At 40.4% G+C, this 23,556-nt stretch overlaps 1 protein-coding gene across 2 annotated transcripts in view; it reads right to left on the bottom strand.

The window, feature by feature from the left end:
* CSMD2 (CUB and Sushi multiple domains 2) overlaps positions 1-23,556 on the bottom strand; it is a 1,007,626-nt gene that overhangs the window by 581,432 nt on the left and 402,638 nt on the right. For both annotated transcript variants that reach the window (XM_072610105.1, XM_072610106.1), the window contains exon 5: positions 3,688-3,895. In XM_072610105.1, the coding sequence (XP_072466206.1) occupies positions 3,688-3,895 (208 nt within the window). The remainder of the gene's footprint in view (positions 1-3,687; positions 3,896-23,556) is intronic.

Genomic DNA, 23,556 nt, shown 5'->3' with positions numbered 1-23,556 from the left:
GCATTGGAACTTCATAATAATATGGTACAGTGGAGAGATTGCTTCAGACTGAGGGACACCTGAGCACAGGTTCTGTTTCTGACCTGGGCTGTGTGACCCTGGGCAAATTATTCAATGTCTCAGCATCCCAGGTAATGCTCTCAAACTGGAAATGCCAATCTACACTGGTAAGGCAGTCCAAACCACAAACTGAAACCAAAAAGCCCAAAGCAATCCCAACTCTTTAAAGCAGTCATGGAAGGTGGTGACTGTCCTCATTTTAATGATGAGAAAACAGGTCAGAGAGGTCATATGACTTGCCTATGGGACCACAAAGTTGAAGAGTATATTAGGAGGGACTTGAACCTAGGTCCAGAAGTCTATGCACTGGGCTATGCCGCTTTTGCTCCCTATCCCACCTCCAGACTCAGAAACCAGAAGACTGTCCTATCTCGGCCCTGAAAGATCTTGCCCAGAGAGTATGCCACCTTTCTGAAATCACGAGAAAACAGTAGCTGTTGTGTTTCTCAATGCCACAGTTGTTTTTACTTCCCACGAGAGCAGGTGTCTTGTTGATAGATGACGGGGTGTCCAATTGTCCAAATTTATCTGCTGCTAACAGAACATGTCATCTTTCTTTCCTACTCCTCAGCACCACATAGAATGGTTCCAAAGGAATGGTCTCCCGAAACTGCTATAATGTATGCTAATAAAAACAGTATACTCATAAACTAGCAGCTTCAGATTTTCAGAGGGGTCCGGGGATCCATAAACCACAGGTAGCAGGCGATCGCGGCTTCCCCATACACATATATCCTTAGCACTCAAAGGTTATTTATCTCTAATTGCTATACAAGTACAAATTGGTACAACAAACGCACTGTGCCTTGCTGCCGTGGCACCAGCCGTGAATGGGGAGGACTCCTGTGCAGCTCCCTTAACGATTTCCTGTATTTAATTTCTCCCCCACTGAGGTAGCTTAATGGGAGAAGGCACATTCTTTCACATTTGTTTCACTTCAGAAGTTTGGGGAACTTGTCGAGTCTTACCTGGGAAGAGAGAGCTTGCAGGCAATCAGGCTTGAACCTCAAATAGTCAAGGGATCAGGAGAGAGGGAGGAGAGCGACTGATAGCTGGGCTAAAGAGAATTATTGAAGGTCCCCCCAGTCAGGTGATTTATTGGGGTGCCTCAATCATACTGAACCAGATAACCCTGAGGCTGGCCATTTCCCTAACAGAAAGCTCCCAAGAGTGTCAATGTGCTGAAGGGTATTGGATTTGGGAGTTATAAAGATCTGGGTTCAAATCCAACCTCAAACACTTAATAGCTGTATGACCCCAGACTAGAAACTTCAGTTTGTTTCTTCATCTGTAAAATGACTGGGTTGGCTTTGGGTCTGAGGTCCCTTCCAACTCTAAATCAAAGACTCTAATGATTCTAGGAGAGCAACAACTGGACAGAGAGGACTGAATTCACTTTACCTCTGTGACTAGCTAAATCACAACCTCTCTGAGATTCAGTCTCATTTGCAAAATGCGGATAATAATTCCGGTACTGTTTATCTCATGGGCCCATGTATGTGCATGAGTCAAGGGAGTTCTGTACTCCATCAAAATGGTAGGTCCAGAATGAAATATTTTTCTGATAATGGTGTTGCAAGGATCAAATGAGATAATTTATTTAGAACACTTTGGAAATCTTAAAGCACTCTATAGACACTGATTAAATTTGACAAATATTTCTGATGCATCTAGGGCAGCTATTTGGTCCAGAGGCTACGGCACTGACTTTAAAGCAGGAAGACCTTGAGTTCAAATCCTACATCAGACACTTCCTAGCTGTGTGACCCTGGGAAAATCATTTAACCTCCATTTTCTTCAGTTTCCTCATCTATAAAACAAGAGGGATGAACTTGGTGCACCCTTCTCTCCCTTCCATCTCTAAATCTATGTTCCTATCACTTACCATGTGCATAGAACTGTCACTACTGTGTTCTGTAGCAGGGGTGTCAAATTCAAATAGAACCAGGGCAACTAAACTGTAAATAAGGATCCCTGCAGCTGCTTATTGACTTTGAAAAACACAAATAAACACTAGCTAGGTTCTTTTGTATTATTATTTCTTTTGTTAAATTTTTCAGTGAATTACATTTTAATCACTCTGGGGTGTAAGCCTGTTAGCAGCATGCTGCATGCCTCTGGTCTCTAGTACACTCTGGCCCTAGGACTCAGTCTGATTTACTAGTCTTAAGAGTCTTTATATTCACAAAGCACTGTATATTTTGCATCCCTAACTTGATTGCTTCTAATAATAATCCTATGAGTTCTTAAGGAAAAAATAGTGATCCCCACTTTACCAAGGAGGAGGTAGTGGGAAGCCCAATCCTGGCTGGATGGAGAGATGTCTAGGAAGAGGTAAGGGGTTCAGATAAGAGTCCCAGGATTTCAGAAGGGAGTGAATTCTGCCTTCTCAAAACCAATGTGAGGGACCCTTCATGGTAAGGCATACAGCTCTGGAACTAGAAAAGACCTCAGAGGTCATTGAAACCAACTCCTACATTTTCCAGATGAAGAAAGTTGGAGGTAACATGACTTGCCCAAGGTCACGCAAGTGATGAGGAGGAGGAGGTTAATGATAACGGTTAGCACTTATATAATAGTTTAAGGTTTGCAAAGAAAAATTTTGCTCCTAGTATCTAATTTTATTCTTGTAACAACCCTGGGAGATAGATGCTATTATTTTCTCTATTTTACAGATTAGGAAACTGAGGCTGGAACAGGTTAAATGATTTGTTTAAGATCACACAGCTAGTAAGTGTCTTGAAGGTTTCAACTCAGATCTTCCTAGCTTCAGGTCCAACATCCAACACTGTACCACCTCCCAGCCCAAGTAATAAGTATATAACCCCGGATTCAAGTCCAGGTTCTCTGAATCCAAATTCACTGCTCTTTCAAAAAGGCAGTGTAGTATAATGGAAAGAGTGCTAAAGTCAGAGTGCCAGGACCTGAATTTGATTCCTGGCTTGATTGCTTACTGCCTATGTGACCTTGAGCAAGCCATGTAGCTTTCCTGGACTTCAGTTTTCTCATCTGTGAAATGGAAGGGTAGGACTAGATAAATTCTAAGGTCCCCTTGAGTTCTGAATCTCTGACCCTATGAATGGATCTCACTGCAGCATGCTACTTCTTTAATTCTATGGGCAAACTTTTCGAGGTTGCAACAAATACCACTTTAGCCCCAAATTCCTGTCAGAAGTGTAAAAACTGATGGAAAGGGCTCATGTATTTTCTGGTACCTGGGCTCAAGTCCAAACTCTTTAGTACAGTCCTTTCCAAGTTCAGTTACTCAGTCTTTTTTCTCTTCTCTTCTCTCTTTCCTTTCCTTCTTTTTCCTTTCTTTTTTTCTTTCTTTCTTTCTTTCTCCAGCAAATTACTCGGAGACCATCATGAAAATTTTCAGCAAGGACATGCTTCAAATCAGACACCAATAACTGTAAAACTTAACTGGGCTATAAAAAATATGCCGTGATTTCTCATTACCATGTACTTAGAACACTCTAATAGTATCTCTAACTGCCAGCCGTGACATTTCTCTGCAGGTACAAGTGTTCGAGGGAGACTAGGGATCTGGGAGCAGTAAATTTCCACTGTTAAAAATTAACATGAAGGGAAGGAAAAAGGCCAAAGAAGAAAAAGCATCACTCTTACCAAAGTGAGGAGCCTTCTGTCCCCGTGACTTCCAGAAAGTCATAGCCATCCTCCAATTGGAAGTCGATGAAAACCAAGGCAATGGTGTCACCCAGCTCTGCAAGGATGGTCCATGTGCAATCAGCATTGTTGCCATACTCAGAGGGGAAGTGTGGGCTGGAGATGATGCCACTCTGGCCCCTCAAGGTCCCCCCACAGGCATCATCCGCTGCAGACAAAGAAACAGCACAAGAATCTGGTGAGCTAGCAGAGAACATCTTATCATACACATTGCGAGTTATGGGTCTAGGGTGGAAGTATTTTACACAGACTTATGAGAAGCATTTTTTTTATTTTATTTTATAGCTGGTAACTTCCATAAAACATTTTGAAATGCAATAACCAGCAAGCACTTGAAGCCTGTGGTAATACAGGTGGACTCTTAGCTTTAACAAACAAGAATACTTCCAGGATTTGGGTCCAATGTGGCTACTGCTGAATTTAAGGATACAGGATAGTATTATAGGATTTTTTTGGTTTGGTTTGGGGGCTGACCCATGAATCGAGGCAGGTGTTGTCCTACATTATCTGATGGGAAGGCTTCAGTGGACTCCACTATCATCCCAAAACATCTCCTACCAATCCATCTGGTCCCTCTAAACCTACCCTCTCAGATTTAAAATTCCCATAAGGTCTTCCAACAGAACAAGTGGTCCTTGAAGATAGCAGTGAAATGAACGTATGTTAGTAGGAAGTGAAGCCTAGAAAAAAAGATAGAGCGTATTCATGTGTGTGTGTGTGTATGTGTGTGTGTGTGTGTGTGTGTGTGTGTGTGTGAGATAATCCTTGTCTTCAAATATCTCAAGGGATTCTTTTGTGGGGAAGAGAAAGTAGGCTCAGCTGTCAGAGCTAGGGCCCATGGGTAGAAGTTACAAGGGGATTAATCAAGGCTCAAAATAAACATTAGAATGTACTGCTTTGTAAGAGCACAGGATGACAGATTCATAGATTTAGATCTGGAAAGAATCTCAGAGATCATCTAGTTCAATCCATTCATTTTGCAGATTGGGAAACTGAGGTAGAGAAGAGTGAAGTGGCTAGCCCAAGGTAGTAACAACACAAGTAACAAATAATGGAGCAGGATTTGAACCCAGATTTTTCAAACCCAATGTTTTTTCTATTGCACCCAATAAGTAATAAGCTTCTATTCCCTAGAGGTATTCAATCAGGCAGAAAGTAAGCATTTATTAAACACCTACTGTGCTCCAGGCACCATGCTAAGCACTGGGGATACAAAAAGAAGCAAAAGGCGGTCCCTGTCCTCAAAAAGTTTATAATCTAATGAAAACAAGTAAACACATATATGCTAACAAAAGCAAAAGTTGGGTGACCTCCCATCAGGGAGACCAGATTCCATCACCTAATGGGACTGTTATCCATCCCTCAAAGATGCCTTCTACTCCTGAGAATCTGATTATAGACCTGAGAACTTGACCTTAGACTCTACCCCTGGAATCAGACCCATCTCTTTATAATAACAAAGTATTGGTGGGCCAATAATCCCCAGAGACAACGGAGCTGAATTTGGTCAAATCCTTGTGGAGTGTGGAAAAGGAGGGTATTTAATTAAAAAAAAACCAAAAAAACAATAGAAACAACCGGTGCCTCTGAAGAGCACATCTCTGCCTTGGGAGGAGGATGGCAGTGAGGTGCCATGAGAGTGAAAAAAGTCTCCTGCCTGGTGAGGAATATGGGATGTGGGGGCTGTGGGAGCAGTGAGAGGCCCCTGCCTGGTGAGCACTGCCTCAAGTGCTTCTGTAAAGCTCAGCGACAACCTCTTCTAAAGGAGGCTTCTAAAGTGCTTGTTTTCTCTTTACATTTGTTTTGTTGCCACTCCAGCCCAGGAGCTGTGAAGAGAAGTCTCATGCATGAGGAGTCCCCGCTCCATGCAGAGACTGGAGCTCACACAAGGAAGAGGAAGGAGGTGGCTACCCCAGTCCCTCCACCCTATAGACAGGCTTTGCCTGCTCCCCACTCCACCCACTACTTGGCCCAAGGTGTCCTCTCTGATTCATACCAGTTCTCTGATTCTTCCAATCTTTCCTATCTTTCAAGGTCCATGTCCCTGAAGTCTTCACTGACCACCTCAGCACACATTGATTTCCCCTTTCATTGAACTCAACACTTAGGGTCTGTCTTACACACTGAATGCTTGCTGCCTATTGTATGATGGCATCTCATGTAACACTGTTTTTCCCCCTGTTATTTAACTCTTGCTGTTGATCCATGTTTCAGTTACATTTAACCCATATCTTTAACTAGATTATAGTTATGAAAGACAGGAACTGTGTGCAGAGTTGTAGCTAGGATTTCTGGTACCTGAAACAAAGTCATTTGCTGGTGGTCTGAAAAACAAGACAATCTGACTGAGGTCAGTTGTAGCGCCTCTCCCCATGGCATGGTTGATGATCCCTAATCCTCCAACTCTCTGAAGGAGGCAGAGATTGTGGAGGCAGAAGGTGGCAGGCAGGGGAACATGGCAAAGGGAGACCTAGGAAAGGTGTCACAGTGATGGAATTCTGGGGGGTGGAGAGAGAGTGGGTCACTCAAGACATATGGAGTATAATAAAGAGAGAACAGCCCGATGGACTTTAGCCAGGTGAATAAGTGCACCCCAGTATATTGGTGCCATGGGACAAAGCCATGCCCTTCCCTGGTTTCAGTTCTGATAGGGTGTTATATTTCTTTGAATCCATGGTGACCTGAACACCAGAAACTACTACACTCCCAGTCAGCCAGATCAGTCATTCTGAAGTCATCTTTGATTCCTTTTTCTCCTTCATGTCCCCAAAACAATCAATGGCCATATCCTGTCGATTCTGCCCATGGATTATTTCTTGAATCAGTCTCCTCCTCTCCTCTTCCACTACCAACACTCTATCTGAGGTCCTCAATACCTCTCACCTGGTCTATGTTAATAACCTCTCCATTGATCTCCTTTCTTCCAGCCTCTCACCTCTGCAATCCAGCCTAAACACACTGACAGAGTAATCTCTCCAGTAAACTCAAGCATTCAGTATTTACTAAGCCCTTATGCTACTGGCCTAGGAAGCAGAGGTGGGGCTGGAGGAGATGCAAAAATGAATAAAACATAGCCTATAAACTCATGGTGGTTATAATCTAATAATGGAGATAGGACACAAAGAAGTAGCTAGGGGGCCAGTGGGTAGAATGTTGGATTTGGAGCCAGGGAGGCCTGAGTTCAAATACTACCTCAGACACTTACTAGCTGTGACCCTAGGCAAGTCACTTAACCTCTCTCAGTCTTGGTTTATTCATCCATAAAATGGGGGTGATAATGTCACTTGCCTATCTCCCAGGGTTGCTGTGAAGATCAAATGGGATAACCTATGGAAAGAGCTTTGCAAATCGTATTATATAAATGCTTACTCTTAAAACACAAAATTAGTTATAATAAGGTTTAAGAGAAGCACAAAGTATTTTGAGTTCAAAGGAAGGAGAACTCAATTTCCCCCTGAGAATGTCAGTAAGGCTTCATAGAGGATATGACACTTGAGTTGGATCTTGAAGGATTCCAATAGGCAGAAAGAATGGAAAGATATTATCAAAAAATGAAATATTATGTGCAAAGTTATAGGAATGGGGGGACTCTGGGAAATATGTGGAGCTGGTGATTAGTCCATTTTGGCTGAAGCATAGAACACCTGTAAGGGAAAAGTAATAGACAAGACTGAAAAGATCGTATATGACCTTGGATAATAAGAACTTTTTTTCTGGTACATGAAGTAGAAAAATTGACAATTTCTGAGGAGGGGCGTGACATGATCAGAGTTATTATGCCTTAGGAAGATGATTTTGGTAGCATGTGCAGGCTGGATTGAAATGGACAAACAGAGATGCCAGTTACAAAAATATTATCATCATCCAGGTAGCATGAACTAGTCCTGAGTTTTATTGTGGATCATGTAGGAAAGATGAGATGGACTTAAGGGATATTGTAGAGAAAGGATAGGATTTAGAGACTGATTGGATGTAAGCTTTTTGTGGACAAGAGGTCTTTTGACTTTTGTTTTTGTCTTTTGACAACCTGTCATACAATTCCTGACACACATTAAGTGCTCAGTAAATGCTTGTTTATTGATTGAATGATTACACAGTTGTTAGAGTAAGGAGAGGGAGTAAAGTTTTGAATGGATGGAGGGGTCATGCCACCAACAGAAGTAGTAAAGGCAGAAGAAAGAGCATGTTGTGTTAATGAAGCTCTGTTTGGGACATGTTGAGTTTGAGGGGCCAGTAGGACACTGAGGGGAAGATGTCATATGAATAGTTGGAGAGATGAATTTGGAGATCACAGCTGAAGACAGAATTGGGAAACACTTGTATCAAGATTACAGAAGAAGCAGTTAGGTGGTTCAGTGAATGGAGCTCTGGGTCTGGAGTCAGGAACACTTGAGTTTCAATCTGGCTTCGGATACTTAGTACCTGTGCGACCCTGGATAACTCATCTAACCTCAGTTTGCCTCATTTTCCTCAACTGTAAAATTGAGATGATAAGAGCGGCTATCTCCCAAAGCTGTTGTGAGGATAAAATAAGATAATAGTTGTAAAGTGCACTACCTGAAAGCACTATATGGTTCCTCCATTTGAGGAAGTGCAAATCCCTTTGAAATGTTCTCTTTCCGAATTAAAATATAAGCTCCTTGAGGGTAGAATCCATCTTACTTTGTTTTTATATATACTCAGTGTTTAGGGTCTGCTTTGCACATCTAATATTTACTGCCAATTGTATGATGGTGTTTCATGTGATGTTTCTTCTCTTGTAATTTAACTCTTGCTTTTGATCCACGTTTCAATACAGTTAGACTATATCTAACTAGATTGTAGATTTTGAACATGTAGTAAGTACCTAAAATGATCTTTATCTACCTATCTATCTATCTATCTATCTATCTATCTATCTATCTATCTATCTATCTATCTCTTCCAGGCTACATTTCTAGATTTCTCTATCATGTCCCAAGCACTTCTTTATCCTACAAGATCACATCAGCCCTGTAACTTATACTTCAGTCAATACCCACTGTCCCTGGGGCCCCTCCTTTCTTCTGAATGGAAGACATCTCATCCCAGAACTTCCATTTAAGAACAAAGCCTAGGTCAGCAATCTCTTCATTTCCAACCTAGCTTAACTCCTCTAGACTTCTCCATTATGTCACCAAGCCTCCCTCCAGCTCCTGTTTCTGTTTCCTTTTGTACACTGTCTTCCCCTATTAGACTGTAAATTCCTTGAGGAATAGGACTGTCTTTCGTCTTTCCTTGTATCTCCAATACTTAGCATGGTACCTAATACATAATAGGTGCTCAATAAATATTTACTGACTAACTGATTGGCTATTCATGCATCCATGAGTCCATGTATCAAACTATGCTTTCATCTTAGTATATCCTGAAGTACCAAGCACAAAGTCTTGTACTTTGCAGGTGCTCAGTAACAGTCTGTCTAATTGAACTAAATTGAATGAGTGGGTGAATGAATGAATGAAATACTATTCAGAGCAAAGAGCTCACTATATGATCTTAGGCATCATTTCTCATGGGATCATACATCTTGTTCATTGAAATAAAAGATATATAGAATCCTAACATTGTACCCCAGTTGTTGAACTGGAAAGAGATGAAGCACCAGCGATAGCATTCCCATATGGAAAGCAACAGAGCTGCACATGATGATATTTCCAAATTCTTGATTTTTTTTCTTTGTGGTACTGTTACCACAAGTTGCTCCTTGAAGTTGGTCAGGGGCTGATATCTGCTGTCAAACATTCAACTCTACCCAGGTGACACTATAAACTCTCTACTACACAGCCTTTCAGCATGAGCTATCTAGCTAGGTGTTAGCAGTGAAAAGAGCACTAGACTTAGTATTAGGAAGACCTGAGCTTAAATCCTACCTCAGATATATACTAGCTATGTGTGTGTGTGTGTGTGTGTGTGTGTGTGTGTGTGTTCATCCTTCATTGCCGAAGAAGACCATGCCATCAGAGACATAATGACATGACTTGCACTTGACTTTGTTTTGAGTGAGGGAGAGCTGTGCAGGTCACCAGCCTCACTTCTCCTCCAGAGCCATCTGAATCCAGTGACCAGATATTCATCAGGATGAATGGAGATGACCCAGGATGAGGCAATTGGGGTTAAGTGACTTGCCCAAGGTCACACAGCTGGTGAGTGTCAAGTGTCTAAGGTGAGATTTGAACTCAGGTCCTCCTGACTTCTGCTCTGGTGCTCTATCCACTGCACCACCTAGCTGCCCCATACTAGCTATATGACTCTGGGCAAAGTCACTTACTTGATCTCCTTCAATCTTAGTTTCATCATCTAAAATGGGGATAATAATAGCACCTATCTCACTGGGCTGCTGTAAGGATCAAATGAGATAACATATATACAGTACTTTGTAAACCTTCAAGTACTGTGTAAAGTGCTAGCTACTTTATGCATGGGGCATAAGTGTACAGAGAGGCACAAAGCTAATGTTCCATCATTCGTTACAGAAAACAATGAAAGATAGAAAACCCATACAAAATAAATGTCAAGATAACCCAAATTAAGTCAATATATACCTTGATGTTCTGTAACTTCATTGTCAAGAGGAGTATTGTGGAGGATGGAGGAAACTTCATTGAGCAGCACATTTCAAAAGCAAGTAAGGAAAAAGGTCAAAAGTCTTCAAATACTTTCTTCATGAAGAGAGTCATCTATTTAAATGCCGTATTGTGTCAAGGTGACCCTGGGTGCTCAAAAGTTGGACCAATGGAGTGCTAGGTCAGCCAGATCCTACTAAACTGGAAAGCCTTCAAATATAGTCCTGGGGACAGGATGAATTTGCTGTCCAAGGACCAGCAGATGTAGAAAAGCAAATCATTAGTAAGCTGGGCACTAAGAGGTGGATTCTTTGGCCACGTCAATATATGAAAAATGAAATTGACTCTGTCTTACTAACTTAAAAGACAGTAAATGGCTGTTTCCAAATACAGCAGCCATTTCAAAATTGGCCCACTAAATCAGATCATACACCAGTTAGAACAGGTCAAAATCAATACCAAGTGAGGAGAAAAGATAAAGATGAGAAGATGTCACATGTGATTATAGCAGCTTTGACCTGACCTTTTCAAATAAGCTGTCAACAATGAAAAATGAGAACAGAAAAATAATAAAGTCATTGACTTTCACTATTACCATTCCATAGAAGGTTTTAACTGATGCAAAGCAGTCGTCATGATAGGGAGGCCAAAAGACGGTAGAACTCGTGCTAACCAGCAAATACTTATTCCTTTGCCAAACAGGCAGATATGATGGCCCAGGTAAACACCAGTTTAGACACACTCATTTGCAAATTATTACAGAAGTGCAAGAATGAAGATTTTGGGCAGTGTCATCTCACAAAAGAGCAGAAAGGCAGGTGAGGAGAAAAGCTGGAGCACACCTTGGAATAAGACATAGCTAGGCAGATTATCCTGTAAAATTTTTGTAGATGATGCCATTATATTTAAACTTCTTGAGAGCAAGAACTGCCTTTATTTTTCTTATTTGTATCCCCAATCCTTAGCACAGTACTGGCACAAAGCATGTACTTAATAAATGTTTATTGAATTGAATTTATTGAATGAAGTTGGAAGACCAACAGAGTTGAAATAGACTTGCCTCTTTCTACTGTGATTTATCATGACTGATAATAATTAGCATTTATATATTGCTGTAAATTTTGCAAAACACTCATTTGAGCCTCACAAAAACTCTGTGATATAGGCACTATTATTTTTTTCATTTTAGAGATGATAAACCTGAGGCTCAATGAGGTTAGGGGTGCCCAGGGCCACAGAACTAGAATTGAGGTGGGAGTTGAACCTAGGCATCTTAAACTCCAAGTTCAACACTCTAAACAATATGTCACATTGCTTCCCTTAGGTTGTACCATCTTCTGATTTGTGACGTGAGGAAGTAGCAATGAAGACTGAGTCAGAAAGGGCAAGCTGGCCCTGATCATAGACAAAAAGAAAATCCATGATGGGAGTGTGTCACCATTTTTAAAGACACCTAGGGATTGAATTCCAAAATGTCTCCAAGATAGAAGAATTCCAAAAGAATGGAAAAGATCCCAGATATGATGACTACCCATCTCTAAAAGATAACAAACTACTAGCCAATATATTTATTTTCCAATCCCATAAAACATTTTGAGAAAGGTCTATGCATGCAAGGAAGATATGTTTGATGAAAACATGGGAAGGAAATGTGTCAGATTTTCCAACAATTATCTGTAGCAGATCACATTTTTCTGGTCATGTAAATTGATTTAAAGGTATGGAAAATATAAAATATTGATGCATCTAATATTTATTGATTTCTAAAAACCAATAGATAGCAGAAAAATGAATCTTTGAAGACTCTTTTCAAACTCTTTCCTCTACCTATACTAAATTATATAAGATTCTATGACAGATGTGACTACGGAGATAACATTGTTCTACAATCCGCTGAATACTGACATCAAGTGAAGCATAAAACAAGGCGACATATGTTCACCTAGGGTGTTCATCAGTGTCATGAATTCCAAATAGAATTCAAACAAGTTTCCAAATAGAAGGAAGGAGAGAAAGAAAATAAATGACTAATAGGAATTTGAAATGCAAAATAATCTGCTGAACAGTAAGGAAGCAATTAGATGCCCTTGATAAGTTCACCCTAGTCAATTCATCCATCAGCATGCATTAATTGGGTGACTACTCTGTTCTAGGTACTGTACTAGGTGCTGAGGATATAAAGAGAAAAATGTAGCAGTTCTTGTTTTCAGAGAGTTCAAATTCTATCAGGGAAGATAGTCTAAGTAGTACAGGATAGATACAAAATACATGTAAAGTGATGTTTCTAGGGGGTCCTGGTGTCTGGGGGAATCAGGAAAGTCTTCTTGTAAAACAAGGTAGCATTTGAGAAATAAAACAAACGAGGGGTTTTAGAAGGAGAAAAAGGGGAAATGTGTACTATAGTCTTGGCAGACAGCCTGTGTAAAGAAAAGCATGGATTTGGGAAAGTAAGGGTGTTTTTTTAGTCATTAAAAGGAATAATGTATTATGAGCCTGGAAAGGTAGGTTGGAAGTCATGAGGCTCATATAAACTACATGGCAAGTTTCTGAAAGAACCAGGACAAAGGATTCCTGAACAAGTGTTGGTAATCTTTGCAAGGGATGTATGTGTGTGTGTGTGTGTGTGTGTGTGTGTGTGTGTGTGTGTTCGTCCTTCATTGCTGAAGAAGACCATGCCATCACAGACATAATGACATGACTTGCACTTGACTTTGTTTTGAGTGAGGGAGGGCTGTGCAGGTCAGCAGCCTCACATCTCCTCCACAGCCATCTGAATCCAGTGAGCAGATATTCATCAGGATGACTGGAGATGACCCAGAATGAGGCAATTGGGGTTAAATGACTTGCCCAAGATCATGCAGCTAGTGAGAGTCAAATGTCTGAGGTGAGATTTGAACTCAGATCCTCCTGACTCGCCCTGGTGCTCTATCCACTGCACCACCTAGCTGCCCCTAATCTTTGAAAAGACATAGAAAATGGAAAATGTACTATAGGACTGGAGAAGAGCAAAATGTCCTGATTTTCCAAAAACAGAAAAAAGTAAAGTAAAGCCTACAAACAACAGACCAGTGAACTTTGTTTGAATTCATGGAATAATGAATAGCCTAGAAGACATTATTAAAAGGATAGCTCATGAACAACTAGAAAAAGAAGCTAATGTGTTCTCATTAAATCAGTTCAGGCCAGGCTAATCTTTTTTCCTTTTTTTGGACAGGTTTATGAGTATGTCAGAAAAAAAATCTATAAGCACAGCTTATCAACATTTTAATAGAGTATGTAAAGAAGTCTTTCATGGCGTTCTTGTAAAAGAAAGGAAAAAGGAAAGAGGTACTTGCTATTTATCAGGTACTATGCTAAGTACTTGAAATATTATCTCATTTGATCATCACAGCCTTGGGAGATTTTTGTTTTCAGTTATTTTCAATGCTGTCTAACTCTTCATGATTCTATTTGGATTTTACTTGACAAAAACACTAGAGTGATTTGCCATTTCCTTTTCCAGCTCATTTTGCAGATGAGAAAACTGAGGCAAACAGGGTTAAGTAACTTGAGCTTTCTTGTTTCCAGGCCTTGTACTTTCTCCACTGCTTCACTTAAAGACTACCACCATTTTAAAAGTATATAATGAAGTCTTTCGTGGAATTGTTTTAGAAGTAAGGAAAAAAGGAAACACATTTATTAAGCACTTACTAGTTCTTTATCAGGAGGTGACAGTAGATGCAGTGCTAGGTCAGGAGTCAGAAAGACTCATTTCCCTGAGTTCAAATTTAGCCTCAGACACTTACCAGCTGTGTGACCCTGGGAAAGTCACTTCACCCTGCTTGCTTCGGTTTCCTCATCTATAAAAAGAGCTGGAGAAGGAAACGGTAAGCCACTCCAGTATCTTTGAGAAGAAAACCACCAATGGGGTCATGAAGAGTCAGACATGACTGAAAAATGACTGATATTTTTCAGGACCATGCTAAGCACCTTACAAATATCATTTCATTTGATCATAACAACAACCTTGGGAGATAGGTACTATTATTATCCCCATTTTACAATTGAAGAAATTGAAGCAAACACAGTGTCACACAGCTAAGTAGGTATCTTGAGGCTGGATTTGAATTCATGTATTCCTGACTCCAGGTCCAGTGTTCTACCCACTGTGTCACCTAGCTGCCCCTAGACAGGGTGACAGAGATGAAGACTAGCCAATAGTACAACTAGATGAATTTGGAACTAGACATAAAGTGCAATCATCAATGTTTCAAGGCCAATATAGAAAGAAGTCTCTAGTGGAGTGCTCCCAGTAAGCCGTCTTTGGCTTCGTGCTGTAGAATACTTTTATCGGTGACTTGGATATTTGGATCAAATGGGAAAGGACTAAAAGCTAGATGGAATAGCTAATGCACTGAATGACAAGGCTCACATTCTGAAAGACCTTGACAGAGGTTAGAGCATGGGTCAAAAATAGTAACAAGAAACCTAATGAGGATAATTTAAATTTATCTTGTACTTGGATTTAAAAAAAAAATCAACTTCACCAGTAGAAGATGGGGCAACAGTTCATCTGAACAGATCTGGGAATTGTTATTTTTTTGAGTCATTTTTTAGTTGACTCCATTTGCATTGTGGTTGATTTGGTTTTTTTGCAAAGATGCTAGAGTGATTTGGCATTTCAGTCTCCAGCTAATTTTACAGATGAGGAAATTGAGGCAAATAGGGTTGTGACTTGCCCAGTCATATAGTTAATAAGTGTCTGAGGCTGGATTTAAACTCAGGAAGATGTCTTCCTTTCTCCAGGCCTGTTTCTGTATGATGTAAACTCAGTTTGAGTCAGCAGCACAGTATGGCAGATAGAAATGCTTCTATGATCTTAGGACACATTAAAAGACACATGGAATCTTGAACACAGGAGGGGATGATTCTGTGTACTCTGTGTTGGTCAGATCTCAGCTGGAGCATTGTGTTCAGTTCTGGGTGACAAATTTTAGAAAGGGCATTTATGAGCAGGATAATATACAGAGGAAGACAATTGTTAAAGGGAAGGGAATTCAGAACGTGTCACGTGATGATCAGTTGAATGAACTGGAGATGTTTAGCCTCAAGAAGAAAAGACTTGAAGGGGAGTGATGGTTGTCTTCAAGTATTTGAAAGGTGGTCACATGGAAGAGGGACTATATTAGTTTTGTTTGGCCACAGAGGAACAGGACCAGGAGCAATCTGTGGAATATGTAGAGAAACAACTGTCTAATATTGAAGAAGTATCCAAAAGTGAAATGAACTTCCTTGGAATATAAGTGATTCTCCCTCACTGGAAGCTGTCAAATAAAGGCAGGATGGCCAATTGTTGTGAATGTTATAAAGGAATTCTTCTTTAGGTACGAGTAAGACTAGAGGGGTTCTGAGGTCCTTTTCAATTCTCTGATTCTATGAAGAATTCCTTATTGATGAGGAGGTTCTGAAAGTGTCATCTTCTCACTGGAGATAACATGTATCAAGCCTGGGAATTCTGTATATCATTCTCAGAGAAACCCACTGTAATTCTACAGAGATTGATACCCACTTGAAAATTTACACTTGAAAATAAAGTGGATGAAAAATCAATGTTGTCCAGACTAAGCCATCCAACTGGAAAAATAGCCTGTCAACTTAGTCCATATATATGCATGTCTTAAATAAGTGCTGCAGCTGGACAAAAATCTGGACTCAGATTTGGAAGATGGGTTTTGGTTAAAAGGTATTTGTGAAGTTGTACACCACTAACAATGTTTCCAAATTTTGGAAATTATGGGTGCAAGTCATAGAATGGGAGGATCTATGAAGAATAAAGGTCACAAGTAATTCAAAGGACAATAGCCAACCAATCAGTCAATGAACATTTATTAAGCACTTACAAAGTACCAGGCATCTGCTGAGCACTGGGGATACCAAAGGAGATAAAAAACAGTCCTTGCTCTCAGGGAGATTACAGTTGAATAGTAGGAGACAATATGCAAACAAAAATTTACAAAGCAGACCATATGTAGGAAATAATTAAGAGAGGGAAAGCACTTGAACTAAGAAGGATTGGGTCTAAAGGACAGGATTTTAGTTCGGACTTAAAGGAAGCCAAGGAGGTCAATAGATGGAGTTGAGGAGGGAGCATTCTAGGCATGACCAGAGAGAATGCCAATAAATTCAAGTAAGAATTCAGAGAAGAGATTTGAATCCAGATCTCTTCTGACTCCAAGTACAGCCTACTTTTCACTATGCTGGATGCTAAAAGAACCAGAGGAAGGTCTCTGGTAAGTTGTGTTGATACTCTATAGAATATTTACAGAAAGATATGAGTAAGAGTTGTTCAGGATGAGAAGTCATGGCATTCTGCACTGATGGAAGAAGCAATCACTGTAAGGAGATCAGAGCTCCATCTAAATGTCTCAAGTACAAAAATAAGTGTACAGGAAGCTTTGGAGAAACAAGGCAACATGGGGGTGTAGCAGAGAAGTTGGACTTGGAATTCAGAGAACCTAGAATCCAATCCCACCTCAGACATTTATTATCTTTGTGACCCTGTCAGCGATTTCTTCTCTGTTGGCCTCTTTTCTTTATGTGGAGGTCCCCTCCAGTTGTAACTATGATCCTGTGACAGCTTTCTGCTTTGCCTGACTTTCTTCATCCCACAGTTGCCCAGCCTGACTATCCCACAGGATTTAGAATTACAGCTTCAAAGCTGGAGAATTGTCAAAGGTCATCTAGTCCTATCTTCATTTTGCAGATGAGGAAACTGAGGCCAGAGAGGTCCAATGACCTGTCAAGGGTAAGTATTAAGTGACAGAGTCAAGTTCTCCAAGCATATCCTCTACCTTCACATATAACATATTTTCCACAGTATTAGGACACTATTTGCATAGGAAATTGGTAGGGGGAGATAAAGATTTCTCTCCTTTGCCTCACCTGGTGTGAAATCCTGTTCTGACTTCACAAGTACATCTGTATTTTTACTCCAGGTAGTGTGTAGTGTAAGGACAGTGTGAGGCTGTGAAGTCTGACATCTCAGACACCCACTGCTTGTCTCATTCAGATGTGAACAAGTTTCACCATAAACAGAACCCACGAGATCTGCAATCAAGTTCTAAGCCTCCACTAGACAAACGGGAGGCTCGTAAATGTCAGTTCCTTATAAGCAGAGACTTCTGGGTTAACAACAATGAGGGACCGTGCTTCTGTCATGCTACTTGTCAGAAAGTCTCCCATCTCCTCATTACTTCAGGTAACCTTGGCATTAGCTACCTTGACATCAAATGGAATAACTGAGATCATCAGCCCAGCCTCTGGATAATGTGAACATTAGTCACCTGGGTTAAGGCAGGGCTCAAACAGTGAGGGACGTTTTACAGGGAGGTAGAGTCCAAGGGAGGGGATGCAATACTATTAGATTAGGGATAGGGGTTCCTGCTCATAGCTAGGCTTTCGAAATTTTTTTTGGGTGAAGCTTTTAAGAGGCTTACACATGACTTCCTTATGACTTTGACTGTTTTCATTTTTTCCCTACTAACCTCCTTATTTTTCCTTTCTTCTGATTAAGGTGGTTTCAGATTAAGCATAGTCTCAGATATACTCTGAGAGACAAGCATTATCAATCACTGACAACTGACCAGTGCAAACTAGCTCCACTAATGAGAAACTCTTCCAAGCTAACTCCCTACCCCAGCAGCAGAGCACAGCCACCATCAGATGTCGCTCCCCTGATTAAGAGAGTGGTCCTATAGTCAGGAAAAGCGCATTCCTACTGGTCCTGAAGAAGAAGCGGAAGGGGAACTGGTTTGTATTTTATTATTGTGAAATGAACAAATATCACCATAAATAAATCATCATAAATAAGAGGAGCATTTTCATATACACAGCAGATCAAAAAAGAATTGTACATGTGACTGGTAATCGGCACCATGACATACAGCTTATTCTCTTAAGTACACAACACATGCAACATTACTTTCAAAATTGTCCTGCTTGTCTGTGTTTCCTATTGCTCTCACTTCTGTTTTTGTGCTTTGTTGACCCCTGTTTACAACTTTTTTCTTTCCATTTTGGTAAGCCTAATGCTAGATCCCTCCTTCCCCTTTTATCTCCCCACCACAACCCTCCCTCACTCAAAACAAAGCCAAGTGCAAGTCATGTCATCATTTCTCTGATGGCATGGTCTTCTTCAGCAATGAAGGATGAACACACAATCCCTACCAAATTCCCCCAAACTGGAAGAAATGCAAAATCCTTGTATCAAGCATGCTGTTAAGCAAAACAAATCCCTAAACTGACCACATCTGAAAAATTCCTGTCTCATTATGTACTTTGTATATAATTTGCATATATTGTAATATATTTATATTGTATATAATTTGTATATGTTGTATTGTATATATTGTATATAATTTGCAGATATGTCATATATTCTCAGGAGATGGATAGCTTACTGGAATCATTGTTGGTCATAGCGTTACTTAAGTCTTTCTTATTTTTCTTTACAATGTTATAGCATAACAACATTATATTCTTTATTTCCCATTAATGGAGTTAGCTAACACTCACTTCACTTAATCTGTATCAGTTTACACAAGTCTTCCCAAGTTTATCTGAATCTATCCCTTTCATTATTCCTTAAGAAGCAATAATATTTCATTATATTCACTACAGATTGTTCAGCCATTCTCCAATTGATGGGTACCATTTCCAGTTCTTTGCTACTTATGAATCTTCTTCCTGTTTCTTTGGTCTTTTGGGGATATAGGCCTAATAATGAAATTGTTGAATCCATTGGTGTGAACAGTTTAGTGACTTTTAAAATATAGTTCCAGATTTCTTTTCAGAATGGTTAGATCAATTCACTAACCATGTATTAGTGTGCCTATGGGAAAGTCCAATGGTAATGCTCATTTCAGGGAATGCCAGTCCATCTAGCTGCCCATGGGCCAATGGCCCATGAATTTCTATGAAGATACTTTTGGTGTAAGTTGGTAACCAGAACCCTTCATTCTGGGTCAGAAACCAGGGTATCCTGAGAGAAATGAAACCCAAGCAGACTGCATGGGTACATAACCAGTTGAAGGAGTAAGAGACTTGGAGGCCAAGTATGTCAGATGCTACAGGGCATGTTGGAGGAAATGACAACTTGCATCCCTTAATACAGTATAGTAGCATAAATACTGGATTAAGAGTCAAAGGGCCTGGGTTTGAACTGTGATTCTGCTACTTTTCAGTTATGTGACCTTGGGCAAGTTATAGCATCTCCCTGGGTCTTGGCTTTCTCAACTATAAAATGAGAGGTGAAATTAGATGCTTATTAATGTCCCTTCCAGCCTTCAGTCTATAAATCTACATGTGGCCTCTTTTTCCAACACTTCAATCTTTGAGTTGCTTTATCAGTCAGGAATGTCAGCATCCAGGATGTAACCTCCAGGCTCCCTCCTGATTCAATTACTCCAATAAGGGCATGAGCTGAGACAAAGGGTGGATAACAGAATATCTGCTATGATAGAAGGAAATACTTTGAGTATACCTTATTGATATTACTTCTTATTGTTACAACATCCCAGGTTTAATTGAATAAAAGACCTCCTTTGTCAATATTTTGGTAGCTAGGTTGGCCTTAGGATGTACAAGTTTGTGCACATGAATAGCTTCCACATAAAGAACTCCACTGATAGGGAACTCATTGTCTCTCCAAGCAGCTCCTCTGACTTTTGAACAGCTCTGACTATTAGGAAATTCTCTTTTAACATGGAGCTGAAAGCTGTTCCTTTCTACCCGTTGCTCCTACCATGGTTCAGCCCTCTGCAGCTAAGCAAAACAAGTCTAATCACTCTCACAAATGACGGCCCTTTAATACATGAAGATAGAAATTATGTCTCCTCTAAGTATTGTCTGGTCAATTGAACATTTGTATCAGTAGCTTAAATGAAGGGATAGATAGATAATATGCTCCCCAAATTTGAGGATGGCTCAAAGCTGGGAGTAAAAGTTAACAAGCTAAAGGAGAGGCCTGGAATCCAAAAAGCTCTCAACAGGCTAGAATGATGAGTCAAATTTAATACTATGAAATATGATAGAAGTAAACCCTGAGGGTTTTTTTTTTTTTTAAGATGCAGAAGAATAGGATGGGAGAGGCACGGGAAGACAACATATAAAAATGTTTGTGGGTGTTAGTGGATGCAAACTCCATATGAGTCAATAACATGAGGCAATAGACAAAAAAGTTAATTTAATCTTCTGCTGCATTAGCAGAAGCATAATGGATGGAAATTTCTAGATGTCTCAGTGTCCCCTGGGGCACTTGCCTTCAGAGACAGAAACCTGGAGGCAAGCCCAGCTGCCCACGAATTAGAATCTGATCTGATAGGCTTTGTCATTCCTTGTTCCACACCGCTGTTAAAGACTGGGAGTCAGGTATAGCTAATAAGGATACAAGCTGTACACCTGTATGCCTGCACACACCCCGCCTCCAACAAAACTTTTAATAGAAGAGCAAGAGTTCCAAGGCAAACCTCACGGGACCGAAGGCTCTCAGCCAATCCCCACTCACATACCAAGCCTCCTGTGGCAAGGCATACTCATCACAAACATTGCCTCTCCTATGCTGCTACTTCAGAGGCTCAGGTAGCTTCTAACCACCTCAATGACACATACAGGACACCACAGACTTCTGCCTACTTCTTAAGGCCCCTCCCATTATTCCTTGAGAAATCTCGAAGTCTTCCACGTATTGCTGTGAAGAGTGAATCTTCCCAAGCAAACACTACCCACAACTGTTCCCTTAGCTCAGCCCTGTAGCAACCTAATCTGAAAGAATGAGAAGCAACCATGGTACCATGTTCTGGCCCTGTCAGACTAAAGTGGTAATACTGTAAACTATTCTGGGCACCACATTTTCAGAAGAATATCCAGATTAGAGCACCCAGAAGAGTGAAAGGCCTGGGGACCAGGCCATATGAGGATCACTGAAGCAAAGGCTCCTTAGCATGAAAAATAAAAAGGTTAGCAACAGTGGCTCCATAAGCTTTTCCTAACATCTCTTTCCAGACTGAATGCTTTACAATTATACACTTACATTTCAGTCAAACTGATCTATTTTATGTGCTCTAATCATGACATTATACCTCTTGCCTCTGTGCCTTTGAAAGGACCCTCCCTCTCCTCCTACTGCACCCCTTCCAAATCACCTTGTATTTATTTTATATAGATTTGCATACACTTATACATGGGCATCGGGGGCAGCGAGATAGAATAGTGGGCCTGATCTCTGGAAGACCCACCTTCCTGAGTTCAAATCTGACTCCTGATGCTTACTAGTTGTGTGACCCTGGGCAAGTCATTTAACCCTGTTTGCCTCAGTTTCCTCATCTATAAAAAGCTCTGGAGAAGGAAATGGCAAACCCTTCTAGTATCTTTATCAAGAAAGCCCCAAATGCGGTCATGAAGAATTGGATAAGACTGAAATGACAAAACCACAACAACAAACACATGGGCAGCTAGATGGTACAGTGGACAGAGCAGCAGGCCTGCAGTCAGGAAGACTTGAGTTTAAACCTGGTCTCAGATACTTACTAGTTCTGCGACCCTGGGCAAGACACTTAACCCAACTGGTCTCAGTTTCCTTATTTGTAAAATGAACTGGAGAAGGAGAGTACAAACCACTCAAATGTCTTCACCAAAAAATTCCAAATGGGATCACAAAAAATTGGACACAGATGGAAACAAATGAACAACGACATTTATACATACATATGTCTCCTCTGATAGGATTAAGCTTCTCAAAGGTAAGGGAATGTTTCATTTCTGTCTTTGTTTCTCCAGATCCCAGTGCCTGGCACATAGAAGGCACTTAATAAATGCTTGGCAATCAAATAATTGATTGACTCTAACAGGAGATTTCTCCTGATTCCCCAGTTGTCAGGGCTTTAGCCCAACCCTGCAGAAATTAATTTGTATTTACTTCTCTATGTAAATATCTTATCAGTACTATTCAGTAGAATATAAGTTCCTTGAAGGGAAGGACTATTTAGTTTTTTTATTCTGTATACCCACCATCTAATCACAGAGCTTCTGGTAGAATGGACTGAGTATGGAACTTGGAGTCAAGACAAACTAAATTTGACTTTCATCTTGGGTACTTCTTAGCTGTGTGACCCTGGGCAAATCACTTAACTTTCCAGAGATCAAGTTTATTTGTCTATAAAATGGGGATAATAATAGCACTCATTTTACAGGGTTGTTGCAAGACTTAAATGAGGTGATGTACACAAAGTGTTTTCTAAATCTTACAGTGCTATGAAAATCTAAACTATTAATCTATTGTTGTTATTTAGTCATATGTGACTCTTTGTGATCCTGTGAACCATCACATGCCAATACTGCCCATGGGATTTCAGGACAAGATCCTGGAGTTGTTTGCCATTTCCTTCTCCAAGCTATTATTATAGTTGGTGCTTAATAAATACTTGTATTTGGAATTTAGAAGGCGGTAGAAATTATAAGGAGTCAGCTTTAGGATGAACATAAGGAAGGACTTTCTCACCATTAGAGCTATATTTCCTTGGTAACTAGTCTATTCCCAATTACTAGAGTTCTAGCAGAAGTTGAACCACTACTTGTCAGTGATGTTGAAGAAGGAGTCTGTATGTCAAACAGGTATTGGACTATATGACTTCAGAGGGTCCGTCCAGCTCTGAGATGCTGATTGCATTAACCTGAACTTCCTAACCATCAGCTGCTTTTTTAACTTTAGCTAGAAGCTAATGTTCATTAAGTACATTACCAGGTTCTTAGATAAGTATTGAGAATTCCCATGGAAGCTCAGATAATTGGCTTGTGGCACTAAGCCTTCCTAGTTCTATCTATTCCAGTTTAACAGGGTGATCCACTATTTCCCTGGCTACATCCCCAGGCAGGTCTTTGGTTGGGATCCATCATGGATTTTGGTTCCATAGCATTGGCAGATTCCTTCTGGATTTGAAGAATGGAGAGCAGGGAGCTGGGGAAGGAGGTGTGACAGTTGGGAAAGGTAAGTATAGTTGAGAGGCAGAAACATTATTGTAATAACCTACAATCAGTAACTGGGAAGGCAGATGATAGAACTGAAAAGCTAGAGGTATGGGCAGGAGCTATAGTAAGATGAAGATGAGGATCTAAAGAGAGTGTAAGGGAAGTAGAGAGAAGCAAAATTCAGAGTTTGGCTGTAGCCATTTGGTGCTGAGTTAAGTAATAG

This window comes from Notamacropus eugenii, chromosome 5, assembly GCF_028372415.1.
Source record: "Notamacropus eugenii isolate mMacEug1 chromosome 5, mMacEug1.pri_v2, whole genome shotgun sequence".
NCBI lineage: Eukaryota > Metazoa > Chordata > Mammalia > Diprotodontia > Macropodidae > Notamacropus > Notamacropus eugenii.
This window is presented reverse-complemented; position numbering and strand designations above follow the sequence as displayed.